Genomic DNA, 24094 nt, shown 5'->3' on the forward strand with positions numbered 1-24094 from the left:
ACTGCAGAGATATGAAGATATTTTTGTGTTGTCTCATCACTTTATGCTCCCCAGCAGAGGAGAAACACAGGTTTGTCCTGGGCCAGGGTGATTGCAGGGCAAACACAAACTGAATTGAGAAAGAATTGAGAGCAGGCCTGAGAGAAGGACTTGGGTTGCTGGTGGGTGAGAGCTGGACCTGTCCCAGCCCAGAGACCCACGAGCCTGGGCTGAGACCTCAACGTGAGCAGCAGGGGAGGGGCTGTTCTGCTCTGCTCGGGTGAGACCCCACCTGCAGAGCTGCTCCAGCCCTGGGGAAGGATGTGGAGCTACTGGAGAGAGTCCAGAGGAGGCCACAGAGCTGCTCTGAGGGCTGGAGCTCCTCTGGGGCAGGCTGGAAGATCTGGGGGTGCTCACCTGCAGAGAAGAGAAAGGAGACCTTTGCGACCCTTCCAAGGGGCTCCAGGAGAGCTGGAGAGGGACTTGGAAAGGCAGTGATGGGACAAGAGGTGATGGCTTCAAAATGGAAAAGAGGAGAGTCAAATGAGATGTTGGGAAGGAATTCCTCCCTGTGAGAGGGGTGAGGCACTGGAATGGGCTTCCATGAGATTGCCCCAACCCTGGAAGTGTCCAAGGCCAGGCTGGATGGGACTTGGAGAAATCTGGGACAGTGGAAAGTGTTCCTGCCCATAGCAGAGGGTGGAAGAGCATGAGCTTTAAGATCCTGTCCAACCCAAACCCTTCCATGATCCTATTTCGAGCTGATTTAGATGATCTTGTGGGAACATCAAGGTGTTTCCTTGGGCATCACCCTGAGAACTAGGATCCATTATTCCCATTTAGGGTTTGGGCTGGCTGGAGGTGGGTGGGAGCTTGGAGCAACCTGGTCTAATAGAAGGTGTCCTTGCCCATTGTGGAATCCTCTGAATCCTCCCACTCAGGGAAATCCCCAGGGCCTTGCCTTGGAAGAATATACCATAGAGTTTACCCCACTTAGGCCAAAAGAGAGGACTCAGCCCATGGTGCTCTGCAGCACTACTGCCAATCTACATCAGATTGCCTCCCCCATTGGCCAGTTGACACTGCCCACCCCAATTATTCATTCCTCATTGCCCCTACAGGTTGCTGCCCTTGGCCCTGCCCTTTGCCCACCCCTGTGCCCTCAGGTCACTGGTCACTGACCCCATATTGGTCACTGACCCCACGCTATTTTGTCTCTGATCCCTTTGGTGTGGTGGATGTAATAAATCTTCTCTGGAATACATCATGCAAAGGCCTTTCCTGTCTTTCCTCTCCTGAGCTATCTGTGGGGTGTGTGTGTGTGCATGGACTGGAAATGGCTGTTCGTGTGGCTGTTCACGCTGCTGCTTTCTCAGAGCAGCTTCTGAAGGAGATGTCTCAAAGAAGGTTGCAGCATTTCCACCACCCTGCCACTCTGCACCAGCCCATGGCAGGGGTGGAACTGCATGGGCTTCCCACATAGTGTGATCATCTCATTGCAGCTCCTGCCGTGGAGGAGTCTCCAGTGGGGGGCTGGAGCCAGGGTGAGGAGGATCAATCCTCCCCAGGGCTGGCACAAGGATGAGCAGCACCCTCTACCTGTCTGGCTGGGCTCTTACACCAGCTCCTGTGAGCGGTGGGAAGGTCTGACAACTCTGAGTGGACACAAATTACTCACAAAGAAAAAAAAAAAAAAACAACAGCATGAAAGAATAAGCCAGAGCCCAGAACCTGCCATCAGAGCTCCCGGTTGCCCAGCCGGCTTAGTCATTAGCCCTCTCCAAATTACATCCCACTGCAACCAAATTAATTTGATTAATGCTTCACTGGATTCTTCTGTAGCTCTGGGAGGAGCAAGAGATGAATCAGCCCTGACTTCTCAGCAATGTGTGTGATGGGGGGTGGGACCAGATGGGATTTAAGGTCCTTTCCTACTTCAGCCATTCCATGATTCTATGATTGATCTGGCGCAGACAAAATATGGAAATGAAGATCAATGTTGTCAAGTCCTTATCATCTAAATGAGCAAAATAAGGATGAAATTATTGCTTTCATTTGAACCAGTGTTACTTTCCTGCTGTTTTTTTTATTTACCCCCAAATTTCCTTCCAGTTCACCCTCCTGACTTCTGAAGGATGTTTACACCAGGCTGCAATGTGTCTTATCCTGCTGTTTGAGTCAAAAATAACATTTCTGATTCTAAAATTCATAAGTTGGGATGGGAAAGACGAAAAAGTCATAACCCTCTTCTTTATCCCAGGGAAGAGTCTGAAATAATCTCCTTCTTCCTCATCCCAGGGAAGAGTCCAGGGACAGAAATGGACCCAGGTGGTTCAAAGCCCAGGAGTGTCCTGGGGACACCCTTGGGAAGGTGTCAGAGAGGACAGCGATCTCCAGCCTGTTGAAGCCCTGGAAGCCAAAGGTGCTGACGCCATCCTGCCAAAAACCACGGGATTTTTCTGAGTTCTCTGATTTTTTCCTGGAGAGGAGCCAAGAGGTGCCGGGGTTTATCATTCCCATCTGCTGCACTCATGAAAAAGGGAGTTGAAGGAAATTGCTCTGGTGCATCGTGCTGGGATGAAAGGATTGGGATCCCCTTTGCCTGCTCGGTGGGGCACTGTGAGAGCTGCTGGATCCCATCCAGGGATGCCACGAAAGACACTGAGGGGCTGGAGCATGTCCAGAGACAGGAACAGAGCTGGGGAAGGGCTGGAGCACAAGGAGAAGGGTCTGGAGAGCTCCCGAGGAGCAGCTGAGGGAGCTGGGGAGGCTCAGCCTGGAGAAGATGAGGCTTTGGGGAGACCTTCTCCCTCTCCAGAACTCCCTGAAAAGAGGGAGCCAGGTTGGGGTTGGAGGGCTGGGAAAAGTTACTGCTCCTCTGTGGTCAGGGTTATGCAGGATCTTTTGCATCAGAACATGGGAAGAAACTGAATTGGCGACGTGTTTTATGAGCTCCTTAGGAAGTTAACCCAAGTGGGATTTTATTGGCTGTAATTAGGGCTGGAATGAGTTTTTAATTGTTACTAATCATGTTTATGGTGGGAGGGCCTCATAAGCCACCATGTTTTTTCCCCTGGGTGGGTCATTGTGCAAACATGTAGGAGACTCCCCCAGTTTGGGCTTGCTGGAGAGCAGGAAATATTTGCTTTTGTGAAAAGCATTGGTTTGTCACCTGGGAGAAGACCACCCTCTGCATCCTCTAGACTGGGGTTTACCTGGCACACTTCTCCTGAGCAGCTGGAGTCCTTTGGGATCTTGAGGATGGGACATTCAGGGGAAGGAATTAAGGAGCAGAGAGGTTAAAGGAGGTTAAAATTGGGGATCAGCATCCTTTGGTCCCCTCTCTGCACTTCAAACAGCAACGGCCCCAGTTCTGTCACCTCCAACTCAACTGGCCTAAAAACCAGCTCAGATGCGCACTAGGAAACCCTCTGACCTCCTCAAGAGAGACCAAAATCAGCAGCTTATGGAAACAGTGACAGCTACAGAGAATCTGGGCTTGGGAGGAAGTTTAAAACTCCTGTGGGCAAATATATTGACAAAGGTACCTAAAGCTGTGCAACTTCTGAAGAAATTTAGCTAAGGGAAGCTCTTCCCTTTGCTTTCCACACTAGGCTCCTGATGTTTAGTCCTGAATACTCCATCACTTCCTTTCCTGCTCTTTGGACCCTGCCTTGGATTCCTTGTGAGTGAATCCACTGCTAGGCTCCAGGAGTGACTTGTGCTGGGATCCAGAGGAATCTGTGTCCCAGAACATCATCTATGGCTGTGCAGAAAAATTTTGGCCTTTCATCTAATTAATATTCACCTCAGCTTTGCTTGGACAGGTTGAGCTGACAACTGAGCACTTTTCCTGCTGGACTTGGCCCCTATTGGGTGCTGACCCTGCTCCTCTGAATGAAACAGCTGCTGCCACCCAGCCCCATGACCTGGATGAGCAGCCTGGGAATGCGGTGCCTCCCGCTCCCTCCCTGTTCCATCCAGGGCTGCCTCAGCTCCAGCTGGGACAGGTAGAGCCAGATTTGCACAACTTATGGCAACTGCATCATCCACACCTGCTGCTGACAGAGACCATTCCTCCCCTTCCTCCTCCCACCCATTGGGATGGTGGTGCTTCCTGAGCTTCATCTTCCTTCCACACTCCCTAGTTTTGTCCTTGGAGTGGGATGATATTCCACAAGGTCTACAGATGGGACTCCAAAACTCACATTATATGACCAATTCTCTTGGAGCATGGGTTGAATCAATTCTACCTCTCCCGTGGCCTGGGGACTCAGCTGGTCTGGTGGGGGTGGACACAGCCACAAAATGTCACAAAATGTCACTGGAAGGTTTGGAGCCTATGCAAGGGAAAGTTCTCTGACACAGCTGAATCTGATGGTGGCCTCCAGGTGCTGCTGTGACCCCTGAACCTGTCAGTGACCTCCAGACCCCACTCACACACCTGAACCTGTCGTTGTCCTCCAGATCTTCTGACATCCCTGAATCTGTTACTGTCCTCCATCCTGCTCTGACAACTGAACCTGACAGTGACCTCCAGGTGCTGCTCTGACACCAGAACCTGTCCCTGTCCTCCAGGTTGATGACAAATTGACTTTCCCATAAGTTATGGGTCCGGCTGAGACAGGAATTTCAGGTTGGGCACAAACCCACCACCGTTCCAGGTCATGACTCCAGCTGACAAGGTGACAGGAGAAGAGATGGGTTGTCCCCATTTTTGTGATGGGTGTCTCTGGGCTGGGGGGTCTCTGCTGAGTCTGATCCATTCAGGATTTGATTTGGGGCCAGAATCAGCTGAAATGGGAAGTGCTCTGTTTGTCAGCCTTGGACAAGGACCTCCTGCTGGCCCCGGGGGGCCTTGGAGCTGCCTCCCTCCCTCCACCCCCACAAAACTTCTTACTGAATAAATTCTTCCATTTGCAGGTGTTTGTGACCCCCTGGAGTAAAGGTTGGGCTGGCAGCCAAGGAATTGAGCCCTTCACCTGGATTGCTTTCCATGGGGCATCCTCTGGGAAATCCATTCCAGGGCCTTACTGCCCTCACAGGGAGGAATTTCTTCCCAATATCCCACCTAATCTTGCCCTCTGGCAGTGGGAAGCCATTCCCCCTTGTTCTGGTACTCCAGGCCTTGTCCCCAGCCCCTCTCCAGCTCTCCTGGAGCCCCTTTAGCTCTCTCTTTTAGGTCTCCTTTCCCTTCTCCTCTCCAGGTGAGCACCCCCAGGTCTCCCAGCCTGGCTGCAGCCTTTGGAGCATCTCCATGGCCTCCTCTGGACTCACTCCAGCATCTCTGCATCCTCCCTATGTTGAGCAGCAGTCTCAGGCTCATTATGGAATTGTTAGGATTCTCCTGATCAAGGCCAGGAGTTGGACTTGATGATCTCTGTCTGTCCCTTCCAGAACTCTAGATATTCTGGGATTCTATACCTGTTGAAGCTCTTAAACTGGCCTTCCCCAGCCCACCCTCAGGCCTTTTCCTCCCCAGGCAGGAGATTTCCTCTGGAACCATCATGGTTTTGGTGCTTTTTGTGCAGCTTTACCTTTTCTGCACCTGTCTCGTGTTCCTGTGGCCGCTCCTTCTGCTGCTGCAGAGGCAATCACAGCCATTTGGACCCATCAATAGAGGGATTTACTCAATTGATCACAAAGCCTGACCTTGATTGGGCTAATTATGAGCTTGGAGTCCAGCCCAGGTGGAGCTGGGTGTAGTCACCCTCCTGTCCTGCTGCTGATGGCAGAGCAGCACCGGGCCCACTTGGCTGGGAGGTCGGTAATCACCTTGTTTACCGGATTTGGAACATCTGCCAGAATTAACTCCAGCTGCTTCAACTTCCTGTGGGACAGGATGTGATTAAAATCATCCTCAACTCACACAGCAGCTTCTGAAGCTGCTGAACACTCTCAGACTCTTCTTTACCTTGGGGACCAAGTGAAGAGGTTCCCGAGGTTTCAAATGCCTGGAGAGGCCATTCCTGAGACCTCTGATTGTTGTGTCACCTGGAGATCCTCATCAAAATCCTGCCCTAATAAAAATGAAAATAAATTTGTATCATGACTGCCATGCCCATTGACTATTTTTCTGCTGAGAAACATGTGCACATAGAAAAAAAAAATCTCATGTCTCCCTGTGTTTTTAACCTGGAGTTCAACCCAGTTTCCTCCTCCTCTTTCTTTTTCCTTATTTTAATATTTTTTTTCTCTGCAGGTTGTACTTTCCTCCTCCACCTCCTCCTTCTGAAACCCTTTGGAGATTTTATCTCTGCCTTGTTCCAGCACCTCCCGCCCAAGCCCGAGGGCATCAGCTGTGTGTGGAGGCACCCGACACGCTCAGCCCGCTGGAGATTCAGGGATCAGAGGCTGATACTTGGCATTTGCCAATTAAGCAAAAAAATTAATGAGCTTGTCCTTCGTCCACTTGCCACTATTGTTAATAATAACAGCAATAGAAAAATGACTTCAGTGTATTCACAAATCATATTAAATTTAATTAATAAACTTTCACGTTATTGTCAGGGAAAGAGGAGATTAACTGATATAATAAAAATGGTATCATAATTATGTTGTTATTTTCTGAATTGGTGATTTAATATCAAGGGTGTTATTGAGGACATTATTGTCTTACCTTCCTGTCAACCGCAAGTCACGAACCATTTATTAAAAGAGATTAAAAGAGCCATCAGACCCTTGTTAAGAGGATCGCAAATTAAAGTCAGGTTTTGGGTCGTTGGTCCCTAAATGAGCCTCACCAGAGACCCCCTCCCTCAGGGACAACACCAGGACTGTCCGAGCCTGGAGGTGATGACCTCCCTTCCCTCTCTTGCTGGAATCCACTCTGGAAGCTCCCTCTGGCCTTCTCAAAGTCAAAATTCCAGTTCAAAGTTCTCACCAGCGCATTTCACCTTTTTTTTCCTGCAAAAATTACCATGTTTTTGGCATTACCCTTCCTGCCTTTGCTGAGCACAGGGAGAGGTTGTGGCCAGTCCCTGCACAGATGTTTCTGGCTCTGGGGAAGCTCTTCCTGCTCTTTGAGGGCTTTCCAGCCCTTCCCACACCGATCTCCTCTGCTTCCCTCACTCTCATTGGGTCTCGGACTCGATTCCAACCTCTATCAGATTATTCCGTGCTGCCCCAGAATCCTGATCTCCACTTCATCTTCTCATGCCCTCCTTCCCCTCCAAATAAAATTCTTCTGTGGTAGCAGAGTCATTCCTCCTGCTCTGGAATTCTGTGATCCCCCAGCTGCTTCCTTCCATTCGTGTTTGGGAGCAGCTTCTGATGGAGTAGCCCAGTGATGGGTCCTGTTCCTCCTTACCTGCCCTGTCTGGAGCACCCAGCACTGCTCCTTTCCCTCCCTGCACTCCCTGCCCCGGATCCCACAATTCCAACAGCGTTTCCATAAAACACTGCTGTTCAACAAAGGCAAAGGAAGATATCCCCCACCAAAGTCATTCCCAACCACCTGAGCTCTGCCTGTCTGCACAGGACAAATCCCTCCCATTTAGAGCCTTCCCAGACCCCCTCCAGTTAGTTTTCTCACCAGAAAACTTCACTATTTATCACAAAGTGTTGAGAATTCATAGAATTCTAAAAGTTCCCTGATAGTGTTTTTTTTTTTTTCCTGTGGTTTAATAGCAACTTCCAGTGTCACCCAGCTCTAGGTCTGTGTGAGGGAAACTCCATCTGGTCTCCCTGTCCCCTAAAGGAAGAATGTGGGATCCACTTTGGACTATCTCTATCATTAGGACAATATATATATTCTTGCATCTGGGAAACCTCAGGCTTAGAATAGGATAAACTTTGGGACAGTATCAACGTTTCACTTGTTGTTCTGCAAAAAACACAAGGTTTTTTGACTTTTCTCTCCTTTTTTTTTCCTTCTCCAAGTCCTTTGCTGACCACAGGGAGAGTTTGTGGTTATTCCAGGGAGGGAGAGGGGGAGAAAAGGAAAGTCTGCGGGCTACAGGCATTTTTATGAGTGTGTCTGTGTCATCCCAGCCCCAGTTCCAAGTGACTGAGGGCCCTAATTATGCAGGAACTATGGCAGCTGGAGATCAAGATCTTTCTCGTGCTCATTTATCTCCTTCGTTGGGGCAGTTATTAAATTTAAATACTGTATTTCTTCATGTGCTACTGTATGGCTCTGGCATACTTCTTGAATATTTAGAAGTGCATTGATATCCTTATTTATTCACTCTGTTCTGCCAGTGGGGCTTGCAAAGATCCTTCATTTGTATTTAGGATCTGGTTTTCCAAGACACCCTCAGGATTTTAGTAATTTTAGGTTTTGTGTTTTCCGTAGTTCTTTTTTCCCCCCTTTTTCTTTTAGTTCTTTCTATTTTCTGAAGAGTTTATGGCTGCCTCATCTGGAGGTGCTCAACAACAGGTTGGATGGGGCTTGGAGCAATCTGGTCTGGTGGAAGGGAGACCCTGGAGTCCCTTCCAGTGCCTAAAGGGGCTCCCGGAGAGCTGGAGAGGGACTGGGGACAAGAGCCTGGGGAGAAAAGACAAGGGGGAATGGCTTCCCACTGCCAGAGGGCAGGGATAGATGCAATGTTGGGAAGAAATTCCTCCCAGACAGGGTGGTGAGGCCCTGGAATGGATTTCCCAGAGGATGCTCCATTCCTGGAAGTGTCCAAGGCCAGGTTGGACAGGGCTTGGAGCTCCCTGGGATGATGGAAGGTGTCCCTGTCCATGGCAGAACTGGATGAGCTTTAAGGTCCCTCCCAATCCAGACCTTTCCATGACCTTATTTTGAGCTGATTTAGATGATCCTGTGGGAATGTTGAGGCGCTTCCTTGAGCATCAGCCTGAGAACTGGGATTTATTCGTCCATTTTAGGGTTTGAGTTGAAGGTGGACAGAAGTGGATGAGGGTGATGGAGTTTGGCAGGTTGTGCTCAAAAATCTCCAGTTTGGGTCTGTCTTTAAATTTCTGGATGTTTCCGACATGCCCATCTTGGTGCTCTTTTGGTTCCCTCATTGTCCACAAAAAGTCACACCCGTGTCACCATCTCAGAGTCTTTTCCAGGTGGGAGGAACTTCCCTACCTTCCCCACCTGCCCCAGGTACTGCTTTGGATGGGCAGGACAACACAGGGGCCCTCAGTCCCTGCTCCAACAGCTGCACAAGGTGCCCAGGCAGGCAATTTTAATGGATCAAGTTTTGGGATGCAATTTAAACTTATACTTAAAATCCCAAGACAAAGAGCCAGGTTGACCCTGGGGTTGTACCACCCTGGTCCCATGAAAATCCATCTCCCTGGGACAGATGATGGATGAACCTGTGATCTCTTTGTCCCAGCTGTGTCAGAAAGAGGAGGGAATGACAGGAAGCTCCCCTTTCATCCACAGGATGCGTGGACACCTCTTGGGATGCATCCCTGTTTCTGGAGCCAGCTTGACAGGTCCAGGTGTGGTTGGGATGTGCTGCCAAGGCTGATCCGGTGTCAGCTGCGATCACAACAGCTGCCCACACTCTGGGTTACGGCACGTGGGGTGGGATGGCTGCTCTCTTTGCTCGGGCCCTGGGCTCCAGCTGCCACAGAAAGCTCAGAATTCACACCTGGTTCACCTCAGCTGCTGCACAGGGCAGGATTTTGGGATGGGCAGTCTCTCACAGGCGTTCCACTCTCTGGGGTCACAACACTTCCTTCATGATCCATGGGGATTACCTGGAGTGTTGCCAGTCAGCTCTGGAATGAGGCACTTACAAAGTGGGAAGAGGAGGGGTGGAGAGGGGAATCGCACTGGAGCCAGCACCAACCCTTCTGAATCACAGCATCATTTAGGTTGGGATCATCAGGTCCAATGATTTCCTTGGCACTGCCAAGGCCACCACGGACTGTGTCCCCAAGTGCCACATCCGCACATTTCTTGGACAGTTCCAGGGATGAGGACTCCACCCCTGTCCTGGGTAGCTGTGCTGGGGCTGGACAGCCTTTTCCAGGAAGGAATTTCCCCCAATTTCCAACCTAAACTTGGCACTATTTGAGGCCATTTCCTCTCATTCTGTCCCTCATAACCCGGGAGAAGAGTCAGACCCACCTGGCTCCAACCTTTCCAGTCTCCTTCAGGAATTCCCTCCCCTCTCCCCTGCTTTTAAAATACTGCTAATTGCGTAATTTTTTAATGTTCATCGTAATTAATTCCTGCAGGAGACAGAATTCTCAACCCAGATTTTTATACAGGTTTATAACAAGGGGGAAATCAGCTGGAAATATGGTTGAATTTCTTCAGGAAATGTTGATAATGAGTAAAATTTAATTACAAAATTAGCACAGAAGGAAGATCCGAGATACCAGTTTGGCTTTTTCTGGTGTAAGGTGAGGTAGGGACTTTTGGTAGGGAAAAGTGGATTTCTCAGCTGTTTTCCTGGAAAATACTGTGTTTCTGGGTGAGAAAAGTCTCTGAGCATCCAAAGTCTTGTCCACCTTGAGATATTCCAGCTGTTTTAATAATCTCCAGCTACAACCCCCTAATTTAGGGAGTTTATGAGGCACTTTCCAAATGGAGCCAGGATTGCACAGCCCTGACCACAGAACCTCTGTGTGTAGTGGATTCTCAGCCTGGTTTCATCCAGTTCCTTTGGGAGGAAGAGAATCCTGCCAGGTGAAGTCCAGCTCCTCCTTAAGTCATGTAAGGGTCAGAGAGGAGGTTCTTCCCATGGGGATGTGGTTCCAGAGGTAGTTTTGTAGGAACCACATCTTGTTGACTTTTCAAGAAATTAACCCAGGCTGGAGCCTCCAAGTGGTGCTGCCAGCAGTGGGGTTTGGCTCCCAAATGCTTTTCCATATGTCCATAGCCACTGAGTGCTGGAGAGGTGGAGTCTGGCACAGAGATGGGGAGAGGGATGGATCCTCCCGGTGAGAAGCAAAAGTTGCTCCTGGGATATTCTGAGAAAGAGAGAAGGACAGGAATGGGAAACAAAGGGTGCAGCAGGTGCTCCTGGTGATGCAGTGAAGGGTCAGACGCCCCCAAGGACAATGAAGGTCTTGTGCCCCTTGAAATACCAAAAGAGGTGGGGAAATATGGGAGAGAATGAGCTGTGGGGATGAGCAGGGGTAACTGTAATTACGGATGGAGGTTAATGAGATAAGGAGATCTGTCAGCAAAGCTCATGAGTCAGGCAGGATTTGGGGAATTTCACAACTGCCCCACTGGTGCTGGTGTTTATCTGACCTTTCTGGGCATCCATTAATTGCTGCCTGATGAACCAAACCTAATAACAACATTAGAGACCTGCTAATTACTACGGAATGGAGATGAGCTCCTCCAGAACGTATAAAGGAGAACTTCCATTTACTCCTCTGGAGTAGCTGAGGATCCTTCATTCTCATTTCTCCTCCTGTTTTACCACCTTCTACATCAGCTCTCCCACCTGGAAGTGCTGCCATGAGACGATATTTCTCTGGATATGGGGACAGGAGTTTCAGTTCTTCTTCTGCTCACTGCGGGACCTTGGGTGGTGGAGATGGGAGATTCGGAGGGTTTGGGCATGGGTATGGCAGCAGGAGCCTCCACAACCTTGGAGGGTTCAGGAATGTCTATACTCATGGAGGCTACGGAGGAGAAGGAGTAAGATATGGGAGATGCCTTGGGTTTGGTGGCTGGAGACAGCCGGAGAGGGGCTTTGGCGGAAGAGGATATTTTGTGGGAGGTTTTCAAAGTGGTGGAACAGGGCTTGGTGGCACCTACAGAGGAGGTTCAGGCAGGGAGGTACTCGGAGGAGGCCTTGGCATAGTGGTACAAGGGGCTGGGCAGGGATTGGGGCAGGCTGGAGTTCTCCGAGGCATTGAGGAGGTCCATGTGGACACCAACTTGCTGAGGCCAATACGGCTCCAGGTGGACCCCGAGTTCCAGCGAGTGCGCTCGGATGAGAGGGAGCAGATCAAAGCTCTCAACAACAAATTTGCTTCATTCATCGAGAAGGTGAGTCCTGGTCTCTGTGCTGTTATCTGGAAAGGGGGAAGTGTAAGGTAGGAGTGAGTCATGGGGACACCTTCCTGTTCCATCTTCTTCCCCCAAAAAATCCCAGCACTGGCTGAATTCCCAATGCTGCTGTGAAGCTCACAATGGGTCCCTGCTCTGTGAATCACTTTTTGCCTAGGGCTAAAGATCTTGGAGTTGTCTTTTGTGGCAGGACAGTAAACTGCTGAGATGTCACCGGCACATAGACTCACTCCTCTTTTGAGGAAAGGCGTTTCTGGGAATATATATTCCTGTATTCCGGTGCCTGGAGGTTGTTGATGCCAGCAGAAAAAAATGGGTGAGGGACTAGGACATCTTGATGAGTTAGTATTTTTTTTCTCAAGCAAAGCCAAACCTTGCAAGAACAGGCTGTTTTAGTGCCTTTCTTGCAGGGGCTTGTACTTACCAGAAATTGCAAGTGAATTCAATTTCTCTGAATTATTAAACAAATCACTTCTTGGTTTGGAAGTCCTGCCCTCTACTAGGTGGTCCATCTTCAGCTTTTTCATTATTTTCCATCTCTCCAGTTTTGTCTTCTCTTCTGCATCTAATCAAACCCACCACAAAAGCTCTTCTATCCTGCTGGTTTCTGGGAGGTGTCTCTCTTTCTGCTTCTCTCTTTTACATGGGGAGACTTCAGGGTTTCCTATTTCACTGGACAGGACGTGTTGGTTACACTGAGGAGGTTTAAGATTCCATAGTCCTGAAAAATTAGCATGTCTGTGACTCTTCTTTCCCTCCTAAACTTTTGGGTGTCCAGGTTATCACCTGGTCAATATTATAGAAATTGTGGAGTGATTTGGGTTGAGAGAGACCTTAAAGCTCATCCAATTCCTGCAATGAGCAGGAACACATTCTAGTAGATCCCTCTGCTCCATGCCCCATCCAACCTGGCCTTGGACACTTCCAGGAATGGAGCATCCTCTGGGAAATCCATTCCAGGGCCTCACCACCCTGTCTGGGAGGAATTTCTTCCCAACATTGCATCTATCCCTGCCCTCTGGCAGTGGGAAGCCGTTCCCCCTTGTCTTTTCTCCCCAGGCTCTTGTCCCCAGTCCCTCTCCAGCTCTCCGGGAGCCCCTTTAGGCACTGGAAGGGGCTCCAGGGTCTCCTTTCCCTTCTCCTCTCGAGGTGAGCACCCCCAGCTCTCCCAGCCTGTCTCCATGGCAGAGATGCCCTCTGGAGACATGCAGCCCCTCTGGATCTGCTTCACCTCTCAGGTTCAGTGTCTGGAGCGGCAGAATCAAGCACTCTTGGCCAAGTGGGAACTTCTGCAGCAGCAAAGCTCTGGCCCTGAGGAGAGCAGGAACATCAACAGCTTCTTCCAGGCCTACATCACCAACCTGCAGCGGCAGCTCGAGACGCTCCAGAGCCAGAAGGAGCAGCTGGATCCTGAGGCCTACAACATGCTCCAGCTTGTTGAGGATTATAAAAACAGGTGAATAGTCACAAATCTGGGAAAACAGGTGCTAGGATTTTCCTAGGTGATGCTCATTGTGCCCTTGGATGGCAAAGCTCAGCTTTGTGTCTGCAGGATTTTGGAGTTTGTTAGCCCTGCTCTTCTTCAGGTGCATTATGGGGCTTGACTTTGATGCTGGAAGAGTTTGCTAAGGGTTGAACTCCCAAAAATGAGAGGAAAACCAAAGTTTGTGATGATCTCTCCCATCCTTTTTCCTTCCCAGACTCTTCCTTTTCTTTCTCCCCTCTAGCAGTAAGTGACCCAAGATTCCACTCGTGGGGCTCTGGTGGGAAGGGACAGAGCTGAGCTTGGAGTCAAGCTGGGAAGAGTTGTCACCTTTTCTGGCTTAGATAATTTATGTCCACCCACAGCTCTGAAAAATGGAAAGTTTAGTTCAGAATTACTAAATTTAGAAGTGATCTGTACTGACCCCGTTTTTTGGGCTGTTTCAGTGCCTCTTTTTGCAGAGGAGAAAATTTCTGGCACTTGACAGAAATTGCAATTAAAGTAAAATGAAAACTCAACAGATTCAGTGTTTGGTTGATTCTGTTGTTTACTGGTTCACCTGACTTAACAATTAATATCAATAATTAAAGGTAATGGATAGATTAATTAAATACATTCATTAATAATAGATAATAGATAATAGATAATAGATAATAGATAATAGATAATAGATAATAGATAATAGATAATAATCTACTTCCTTCTGTCCCCCAGATTCGAGGATGAGATCAACAAACGCACATCCAAGGAGGAGGAGTTTGTGGAGCTTAAAAAGGTGAATTAACCTGAGATCCTGAGCAAATCAAAGCCACGGAAATAAAAGCATATTTGGATGGTTGCCAAGGTTCTCAAAAGATGAAGTTTTTATTGAGCTTTGTCTAATTTTAACCAAAGTAAATGAAAACCAGAACAAGACTGAGGATGGATTATTTCCTCTAGAGAATGAATCAGTCCTTTGTAGGACAAATATCTAAAAAGTGCTGTTTTTTCCCTATTCACTCAATCCCAATCCAGGTGGAATATTGTCGTTAAGTTAAATAATATCTGTAGATGGCTTAGAAAAATAAAACTATCTGTGAAGAGAAAATTTAGGCAACCTTTTACTAGAAGTATGAATAAAAATTGTGTTTTCCCATTTCTCATGTTCCCCAGGAACAGATTTATTGCTGCAGCTGTAGTACTCATTTCCCAGCCAATTTTTTAATCTTGAATGCTTTCCCTTTGTTCCTCTTGCTTTTCAAATGAAATCTGAGATCTCTAGGCCACTATTTGATCCTAGGAATGAAGGCTTTATGGAAACATCCCAAGAATTGTGCTTCAGTGGAGCATTTGGGTCAACAGCATACAAATATATTACAATATTTTTGGGGTTTTTTACAGGAACTGGATAGTGCCTACATGGGAAAAATGGAGTTTGACATCCGAGCGGATATCCTGAGGCAGGAGCTGGAGTTCCTCCGGTGTTTATATGAAGCTGTGAGTGATTCAAATCTTACCCTTAGGTCTTGAAGGACGCACCCTCTGGAGATTCCCAGAAATTTTGCTTGGGTGGGATTTTTTGGCTTGGAGAATTAATTATCCTTGACCTTTTGTGTGTCCCAAAGGCTAGAACACCTTGCAAATTACAAGTGGTGGGGGTACAGTGGTACCTGGGGGCTGCAGGTGGAGAAATTCCAGTGGGAAATTGGCCACAAGGTCCCATTTTTTTCCTCATAAAGACCTGGACTGACCACAAGGACTGGTAAAATCCCTAATCTGGTTTTCCCTGCAGGAGCTGTCCCAGCTGCAAACGGTTGCTGGGAACGTTGATGTTGTTCTGTCCATGGACAACCACAGGGACTTGAACATGGATGGGATCATCGAGGAGGTCAGGCGGGAATACGAGGGGATAGCCCACAGGAGCACGGCTGAAGTGGATGCCATGTACCGGGGCAGGGTGAGTGCACGCCAGGGGAACAGGAACACAAATCTCCTCATTGGAAAAGAAGCCAAAAATGTCTTGTGTCCTCTTCCATCAGTACCAGGACCTGCAGAACATGTGGGTGAGTCAACAAGAGCAGCTGAGGAACAGTCACCAGGAAATCCAGGAACTTGCCAGGCGCATCCAAAGACTCCAACCAGAAACTGAAATTGCAAGGAAAAGGGTAAAGCTGATACTTTCCAGCAGGACTAAATGGCTTAAGCCCCTTTTCCATGGGATCTCAGTGCAGTATGTAGCAGACAGTTTGGAGGCAAACTTAGGGATGGAGTCTTCTCTTCCAATTGAAGCAGATTTAGATTTTTGGAACCTATATGGGGTTTAATTGTGTTTATTTACCCAGTCCAATGTATTTTTGCTGTTCTGTCACTGAGAAAAGCCTTTTGATTTCCAAGGAATGGCAGGAGGGTGTGAAAATTGTGGGATTTGGGGGTTTTCCTGTGCTGGGATAGGAGTTGTACTTGATGATTCCTGTGGTTCCCTCCTGACAATGGATATTCCATGATTCTATTATAAAATCCTCCCCATAGATGGGACATGGTCATGTTCCCTTTGTTCCTTCTGCAGAATTCCAGCCTCCAGGACTCCATTAAAGATGCTGAGCACCGTGGGAGCTCGGCCGTCAGGGATGGCCAGAAAAAGCTAGAGGAGCTGGAAAATGCCCTCCAACAGGCCAAGGATGACCTTTCTCAGCTTGTCCGTGATTACCAGGAGCTCCTGAATGTGAAGCTGGGCCTGGACATTGAGATCGCCATGTATCGCTCACTCCTTGAGGAGGAGGAGAACAGGTGGGGGCAAAATCCAACCTGGGTGAAACACCCGGACAAAGGAGCATGTCCATGATGGATCTGTCACTGGGATCTCTGGGATGCACTGGGCCTGGGAAGAATTGCCTTTCTGCAGATCACTGATAAAGCCTAACCTGAATTTTAATTCTGATTTTATTGGCTGCCTTACCTCAATGTCGCTTTTCCTCCACAGAATCCAGGAAGGATCACCGGCCACGATATGTGAGTATCCCAAGGATTTTCTCAGGGCTTTTCATAGGAAACTGTTCCTACTTTGTGGTCTTGACACCATTGGAAAAAACTATGCCGGTTCCCATCTTAATTCAGGAAAGGATTCAAAGGGGAGTTGGTGAACACACATTAATGTAACAAGTGGCTTTAGAATTATTGGCTAATTCCTAATAAATTTGGAGGAAATGTGAAACACTGCATTTACCCTGTAGGTCTGTTTGATGCAGGGCAGAAGGGAAGGAAATAAAAACTAGTCCTAAAATTTGTGGGAAAATTGAGGAAGCTGAAGGAGAGAGAAACACAGTCTTGGACTTTGTAAAGAATAGGCTGCACTGAGTGTTCATGGGTGAAATAAGACATAAATGATGTTTAAAAAAAAGCTAAAAATCCCAGAAAAATGAGAAAATATTCCATAGGTTGATGTCTACTAAGGGAGATTCTTGTTGGCCCCTTCAAAGACAAGTCCATGACCACCAGGGTAGGAAGGATGATGCTTAAATCAGCCCCGCTCAGAATTTTTTGGGGTAAAAACAATAAATTGAATGTAATTTTCCATTTCTTGCAGGTGTCATTGACCACAATGCCAGAGCTTCTGGAGTCTTTGGAGGCATAAAAAGTGGGAAGGGGATAATGAGTTCTGGTGGTAGCAGTGCGAGCAGAACGAAAGGGCCAGTCACTGGAGGGGGAAAAGGTGGAAGCTCTGGAGGAGGTGGATCCAGCTTAGGTGGGGGTGGTTCCATCTCTGGTGGTGGAAAAGGCTCAGGATGTGGAGGAGGGAGAAGCTCAGGCAGTGGAGGTTCCATGTCCAAGGGTGGCAGCAGCTCCGGAGGGTGGGGGTCCAGCTCTGGTGGTGGTGGTTCCATGTCTGGAGGTGGAAAAGGCTCAGGATCTGGAGGAGGAAGCTCAGGCAGTGGAGGCTCCATCTGTGGAAGTGGAGGAAGCTCAGGCAGTGGAGGCTCCATCTGTGGAGGTGGAGGAAGTTCAGGTGGTGGAGGTTCCATGTCCAAGGGTGGCAGCAGCTCCGGAGGGTGGGGGTCCAGCTCTGGTGGTGGTGGGTCCATGTCTGGAGGAGGAAAAGGCTCAGTATCTGGAGGAGGAGGAAGCTCAGGCAGTGGAGGCTCCATCTGTGGAGGTGGAGGAAGCTCAGGCAGTGGAGGTTCCATGTCCAAGGGAGGCAGCAGCTCCGGAGGGTGGGGATCCAGCTCTGGTGGTGGTGGTTCCATGTCTGGAGGTGGAAAAGGCTCAGTATCTGGAGGAGGAGGAAGCTCAGGCAGTGGAGGCTCCATCTGTGGAGGTGGAGGAAGTTCAGGTGGTGGAGGTTCCATGTCCAAGGGTGGCAGTAGCTCTGGAGGGTGGGGGTCCAGCTCTGGTGGTGGTGGTTCCATGTCTGGAGGTGGAAAAGGCTCAGTATCTGGAGGAGGAAGCTCAGGCAGTGGAGGCTCCATCTGTGGAGGTGGAGGAAGTTCAGGTGGTGGAGGTTCCATGTCCAAGGGTGGCAGTAGCTCTGGAGGGTGGGGGTCCAGCTCTGGTGGTGGTGGGTCCATGTCTGGAGGAGGAAAAGGCTCAGTATCTGGAGGAGGAAGCTCAGGCAGTGGAGGCTCCATCTGTGGAGGTGGAGGAAGCTCAGGCAGTGGAGGTTCCATGTCCAAGGGAGGCAGCAGCTCCGGAGGGTGGGGATCCAGCTCTGGTGGTGGTGGTTCCATGTCTGGAGGTGGAAAAGGCTCAGTATCTGGAGGAGGAGGAAGCTCAGGCAGTGGAGGCTCCATCTGTGGAGGTGGAGGAAGTTCAGGTGGTGGAGGTTCCATGTCCAAGGGAGGCAGCAGCTCCGGAGGGTGGGGATCCAGCTCTGGTGGTGGTGGTTCCATGTCTGGAGGTGGAAAAGGCTCAGTATCTGGAGGAGGAAGTTCTGGCAGTTGTGGTTCCATGTCCGGAGGTGGGCAGAGCTCCGGTGGTCAGGGATCTGGCTCCAGTAGCAGCAGATGCAGCTCCCAAAGTGGAGGCATGAGCTCTGGAGGTGGAAGCAGCTGTGGCAGGAGAGGTTCCATGTCTGGAGGTGGAGGACAAGGAAGCTCTAGCAGTGGAGGATCTATGTCTGGAGGTGGCCAGACTGCTGGAGGATGGGGGTCCAGCTCTGGGAGGTGCAGCCCCCAAAGTGGGGGGATGAGCTCAGGAGGTGGTAGCAGCTGTGGCAGGAGAGGCTCCATGTTTGGAGGTGGCCAGAGCTCTGGTGGCCATGGATCTGGCTCTGGGAGTGGCAGATGCAGCCCCCAAAGTGGGGGGATGAGCTCTGGAGGTGGGAGCAGCTGTGGCAGGAGAGGCTCCATGTCTGGAGGTGGCCAGAGCTCTGGTGGCCATGGATCTGGCTGTGGGAGTGGCAGATGCAGCCCCCGAAGTGGGGGGATGAGCTCAGGAGGTGGGAGCAGCTGTGGCAGGAGAGGCTCCATGTCTGGAGGTGGCCAGAGCTCCGGTGGCCATGGATCTGGCTCTGGGAGTGGCAGATGCAGCCCCCGAAGTGGGGGGATGAGCTCAGGAGGTGGGAGCAGCTGTGGCAGGAGAGGCTCCATGTCTGGAGGTGGAGGACAAGGAAGCTCTAGCAGTGGAGGATCCATGTCTGGAGGTGGCCAGACTGCTGGAGGATGGGGGTCCAGCTCTGGGAGGTGCAGCCCCCAAAGTGGGGGGATGAGCTCAGGAGGTGGGAGCAGCTGTGGCAGGAGAGGCTCCATGTCTGGAGGTGGAGGACAAGGAAGCTCTAGCAGTGGAGGATCCATCTCTGGAGGTGGAGGACAAGGAAGCTCTAGCAGTGGAGGCTCCATGTCTGGAGGTGGCCAGAGCTCTGGTGGTCACAGATCTGGGTCTGGCAGTGGCAGTTGCAGTGCCCACAGTGGAGGGATGAGCTCCGGAAGCTGGAGTGGCTCTGGCAGGAGAGGCTCCATCTCTGGTGGTGGGGAAGGAGGAGGAAGCTCAGGCTATGGTGGATCCAGCTATGGCAGTGGTGGCTGCATTGGTGGAGGAGAAGGGGGCTCAGGGTATGGAGGAAGCTCAGGCAGGAGAGGCTCCATCTCTGGAGGTGGTCACAGCTCTGGTGGATATGGATCAGGCTCTGGAAGCTGCAGCCCCCACAGTGGGGGAATGAGCTCCGGAACATGGAGTGGCTCTGGTAGGAGAGGCTCCATGTCTGGAGGTGGAGGAAGCTCGGGAGGGTTGGGATTGGGCTCTGGAAGTGGTGGGAGCAGTTCAGGAGGAGGAATCAGCTCTGGGTATGGAGGAAGCTCAGGAAGTGGCGGATCAAGCTCTGGGTGCATTGGTGGAGGAGAAGGGGGCTCTGGGTATGGAGGAAGCTCAGGCCGGAGAGGCTCCATCTCTGGAGGTGGTCACAGCTCTGGTGGATATGGATCAGGCTCTGGCAGCTGCAGCCCCCACAGTGGGGGAATGAGCTCTGGAGGTTGGAGCAGTTCTGGCAGGAGAGGCTCCACGTCTGGAGGTGGAGGAAGTTCTGGTCATGGAGGATCCAGCTATGGTAGTGGTGGGTCCATCTGTGGGGGAGAAGGAGGCTCAGGGTATGGAGGAGGAAGCTCTGGCAGGAGAGGCTCCATCTCTGGTGGTGGGGAAGGAGGAGGAAGCTCAGGCTATGGTGGATCCAGTTATGGCACTGGTGGCTGCATTGGTGGAGGAGCAATCAGCTCTGGGTATGGAGAAAGCTCAGGCAGGAGAGGCTCCATCTCCAGAGGTGGTCACAGCTCTGGTGGGTACGAATCAGGCTCTGGCAGTGGCAGCTGCAGTCCCCACAGTGGGGGACTGAGCTCTGGAACATGGAGTGGCTCTGGCAGGAGAGGCTCCATGTCTGGAGGTGGAGGAAGCTCCAGTCATGGAGGATCCAGTTATGGAAGTGGTGGGTGCATTGGTGGAGGAGAAGGAGGTTCAGGGTATGGAGGGAGCTCAGGATATGGAGGTGGCTCTGGCAGGAGAGGCTCCATGTCTGGTGGTGGGGAAGGAGCAGGAAGCACAGGCTGTGGTGGATCCAGTTATGGCAGTGGTGGCTGCATTGGTGGAGGAGAAGGGGGCTCAGGGTATGGAGGAATAGGAAGCTCAGGCAGGAGAGGCTCCATCTCCGGAGGTGGTCACAGCTCTGGAGGGTTGGGATTGGGCTCTGGCAGCGGTGGGAGCAGTTCAGGAGGAGGAATCAGCTCTGGGTATGGAGGAAGCTCAGGAAGCGGCGGATCAAGTTCAGGGTGCATTGGTGGAGGAGAAGGGGGCTCGGGGTATGGAGGAAGCTCAGGCAGGAGAGGCTCCATCTCTGGAGGTGGTCACAGCTCTGGTGGATATGGATCAGGCTCTGGCAGCTGCAGCCCCCACAGTGGGGGAATGAGCTCTGGAGGTTGGAGCAGTTCTGGCAGGAGAGGCTCCACATCTGGAGAAGGAGGAAGCTCCAGTCATGGAGGATCCAGTTATGGAAGTGGTGGGTGCATTGGTGGAGGAGAAGGAGGCTCAGGGTATGGAGGGAGCTCAGGATATGGAGGTGGCTCTGGTAGGAGAGGCTCCATGTCTGGAGGTGGTCACAGCTCTGGTGGATATGGATCAGGCTCTGGCAGCTGCAGCCCCCACAGTGGGGGAATGAGCTCTGGAGGTTGGAGCAGTTCTGGAAGGAGAGGCTCCATATCTGGAGGTGGAGGAAGTTCTGGTCATGGAGGATCCAGCTATGGTAGTGGTGGGTCCATCTGTGGGGGAGAAGGAGGCTCAGGGTATGGAGGAGGAAGCTCTGGCAGGAGAGGCTCCATCTCTGGTGGTGGGGAAGGAGGAGGAAGCTCAGGCTATGGTGGATCCAGTTATGGCACTGGTGGCTGCATTGGTGGAGGAGCAATCAGCTCTGGGTATGGAGAAAGCTCAGGCAGGAGAGGCTCCATCTCCAGAGGTGGTCACAGCTCTGGTGGGTACGGATCAGGCTCTGGCAGTGGCAGCTGCAGTCCCCACAGTGGGGGACTGAGCTCTGGAACATGGAGTGGCTCTGGCAGGAGAGGCTCCATGTCTAGAGGTGGAGGAAGCTCCAGTCATGGAGGATCCAGTTATGGAAGTGGTGGGTGCATTGGTGGAGGAGAAGGAGGTTCAGGGTATGGAGGGAGCTCAGGATATGGAGGTGGCTCTGGCAGGAGAGGCTCCATGTCTGGAGGTGGAGGAAGCTCGGGAGGGTTGGGATCGGGCTCTGGAAGTGGTGGGAGCAGTTCAGGAGGAGGAATCAGCTCTGGGTATGGAGGAAGCTCAGGAAGCGGCGGATCAAGTTCAGGGTGCATTGGTGGAGGAGAAGGGGGCTCGGGGTATGGAGGAAGCTCAGGCAGGAGAGGCTCCATGTCTGGAGGTGGTCACAGCTCTGGTGGATATGGATCAGGCTCTGGCAGCTGCAGCCCCCACAGTGGGGGAATGAGCTCTGGAGGTTGGAGCAGTTCTGGCAGGAGAGGCTCCACGTCTGGAGGTGGAGGAAGTTCTGGTCATGGAGGATCCAGCTATGGCAGTGGTGGGTCCATCTGTGGGGGAGAAGGAGGCTCAGGGTATGGAGGAGGAAGCTCTGGCAGGAGAGGCTCCATCTCTGGTGGTGGGGAAGGAGGAGGAAGCTCAGGCTATGGTGGATCCAGTTATGGAAGTGGTGGCTGCATTGGTGGAGGAGAAGGGGGCTCAGGGTATGGAGGAAGCTCAGGCAGGAGAGGCTCCATCTCCGGAGGTGGTCACAGCTCTGGAGGGTTGGGATCGGGCTCTGGCAGCGGTGGGAGCAGTTCAGGAGGAGGAATCAGCTCTGGGTATGGAGGTGGCTCTGGTAGGAGAGGCTCCATGTCTGGAGGTGGTCACAGCTCTGGTGGATATGGATCAGGCTCTGGCAGCTGCAGTCCCCACAGTGGGGGAATGAGCTCCGGAAGCTGGAGTGGCTCTGGTAGGAGAAGCTCCATGTCTGGAGGTGGAGGAGGTTCAGGTCATGGAGGATCCAGCTATGGTAGTGGTGGGTGCATTAGTGGAGGAGAAGGAGGTTCAGGGTATGGAGGAGGAAGCTCTGGCAGGAGAGGCTCCATCTCTGGTGGTGGGGAAGGAGGAGGAAGCTCAGGCTATGGTGGATCCAGTTATGGTACTGGTGGCTGCATTGGTGGAGGAGAAGGAGGCTCAGGGTACAGAGGAGGGTCAGGATATGGAGGAGTCTCTGGGTATGGTGGAGGTTCAGGGTATGGAGGAGGAAGCTCAGGCAGGAGAGAATCAATCTCTGGAGGAGAAGGAGGAAGCTCCTCTGGAGTTTGGGGATCGAGCTCTGCTGGCACTTGCAGCCCTGGCAGTGGGGGGGAAGGAGGTTGGGTTTGCTCCGGAGGGGACAGTTGTTATGGTGGAGGGACCTGTGAATACGGGACACCCAGCTGCAGAGATGAGACTGAGGAATCCCAGTCAGGAGGAGAGTGGTCTTCTACAAGCCCAGCTTACTGGTCTGGCTATGGAAGCAGCTCAGGTTCCGCTGGAGATGCTGCCCACAAGTAAAACTTGGATTCAAAATCTCACCAGTGGAACAGGATGAAGTTGTTCCCCCTCATTGTCGGGGGCAATGGGACTTTCCTGCTGTCACCACTGGTCTGGACATGCTGTGCATCATCCTGAGCTCTCCCTGGACAACCATCCCTGGACCTTCTAGGGATCCCACTCCTCTGCTGGATGCTGATACTGTGATGGTGTCCCTTCCTTGGGCTTTCTCAGAGCTTTTAATCTCAGGCTGTGTGGAACTTTTATCTTTGGCAACTAAAAGCTTGAAACCCTGTCTGATGTGTTTGTTTTGGTCTTGGGTAGGGCAGGACTCTGATGTCTCTGATGAGACATTTGATAGAACTTTCTATATAAATGAATTAATGGAAATCTGATCCAACCACAGAAAAAAGCTTCTGGAAAAAGTTAAAAAGTGGAAGAAAGTGGCTGGAAAAGAATTACAAATGCAGATTGTCTGCTGTAAAAATAGGATTTAGGGCCAAGTCCTTTATGTCTGGCCTGGCCAGTCAGGCAGGACTCATGGCTACACCTCAGATCCATCATTCCCTCCAGGAGTCACTCAATAAATAACTTGGGGGCAGATCCTCTGTATAGCATTTTTTTTTTTTTTTTAATCACTGCAGCTGCAGATGAAGAAAGGAGCAGAAAGTCTGGGAATAACAAAGTCTCATCTCACTTTTGGTTCCATTTCCCTCTGGAGTGCCGGGTTAAGGTGAGATGGGGTGTACCTGAGGAAACATTTCTTGGCCAGTATCTGATTTTGGGGCTGTCCTGTGCAGGGTCTTGAGTTGGACTTGATGATTGTTGTGTACCACTTGCAACTCTGGATATGTGATCTTATTCAGTGGTGGTTTTTATAACAGGAAGCAAGATATTCCCTAAATTTCTCCCAGAACCTCCTTAAAGTCCAATCAAAAGTTCTAACAAAGCACAGAGCAGCTGATTTTATGTCAAAAGTTTGTTCAAGAAGTTCAATTTAATAATGTCACCCTTGTTTAGCAACACTCCACTAAGACTACTGGAGCATACCAATCCCATTGGGAATACTTCAAGTCCTTTCCCCAACTGGAGGGAAGGAAGATTCTCTCTTTTGGAGAGAATTCCAACTGTGAAGAGTCCTGGGAGGGGCAGGAGGGTGACGGGGAGAGACCCAAATTTCTGGGAAATACACTGTGGAGACCCTTTTG

At 50.9% G+C, this 24094-nt stretch overlaps 2 protein-coding genes across 2 annotated transcripts; both read left to right on the plus strand.

Annotated features, from left to right (window-relative positions):
* The first annotated feature begins 11365 nt into the window (after positions 1 to 11365).
* On the plus strand, positions 11366 to 18408 carry LOC131569703 (keratin, type II cytoskeletal 8-like). Its single transcript, XM_058821965.1, has 11 exons — positions 11366 to 11548; positions 11747 to 11902; positions 13162 to 13379; positions 14121 to 14181; positions 14787 to 14882; positions 15178 to 15342; positions 15425 to 15550; positions 15952 to 16172; positions 16366 to 16394; positions 16969 to 17431; positions 17574 to 18408. Exons 1-11 carry the CDS (start codon positions 11366 to 11368, stop codon positions 18406 to 18408), a joined length of 2553 nt encoding a protein of 850 aa, XP_058677948.1.
* Positions 18409 to 19638: 1230 nt separating this feature from the next.
* LOC131569923 (uncharacterized PE-PGRS family protein PE_PGRS54-like) lies at positions 19639 to 23157 on the plus strand. The gene has a single exon (XM_058822246.1). The coding sequence runs from the start codon at positions 19833 to 19835 to the stop codon at positions 22905 to 22907; it is 3075 nt and encodes a 1024-aa protein (XP_058678229.1). The 5' UTR covers positions 19639 to 19832; the 3' UTR covers positions 22908 to 23157.
* Positions 23158 to 24094: the final 937 nt, after the last annotated feature.

The sequence above is a fragment of the Ammospiza caudacuta genome, chromosome 31 (genome assembly GCF_027887145.1).
Source record: "Ammospiza caudacuta isolate bAmmCau1 chromosome 31, bAmmCau1.pri, whole genome shotgun sequence".
In the NCBI taxonomy this organism is placed as follows: domain Eukaryota; kingdom Metazoa; phylum Chordata; class Aves; order Passeriformes; family Passerellidae; genus Ammospiza; species Ammospiza caudacuta.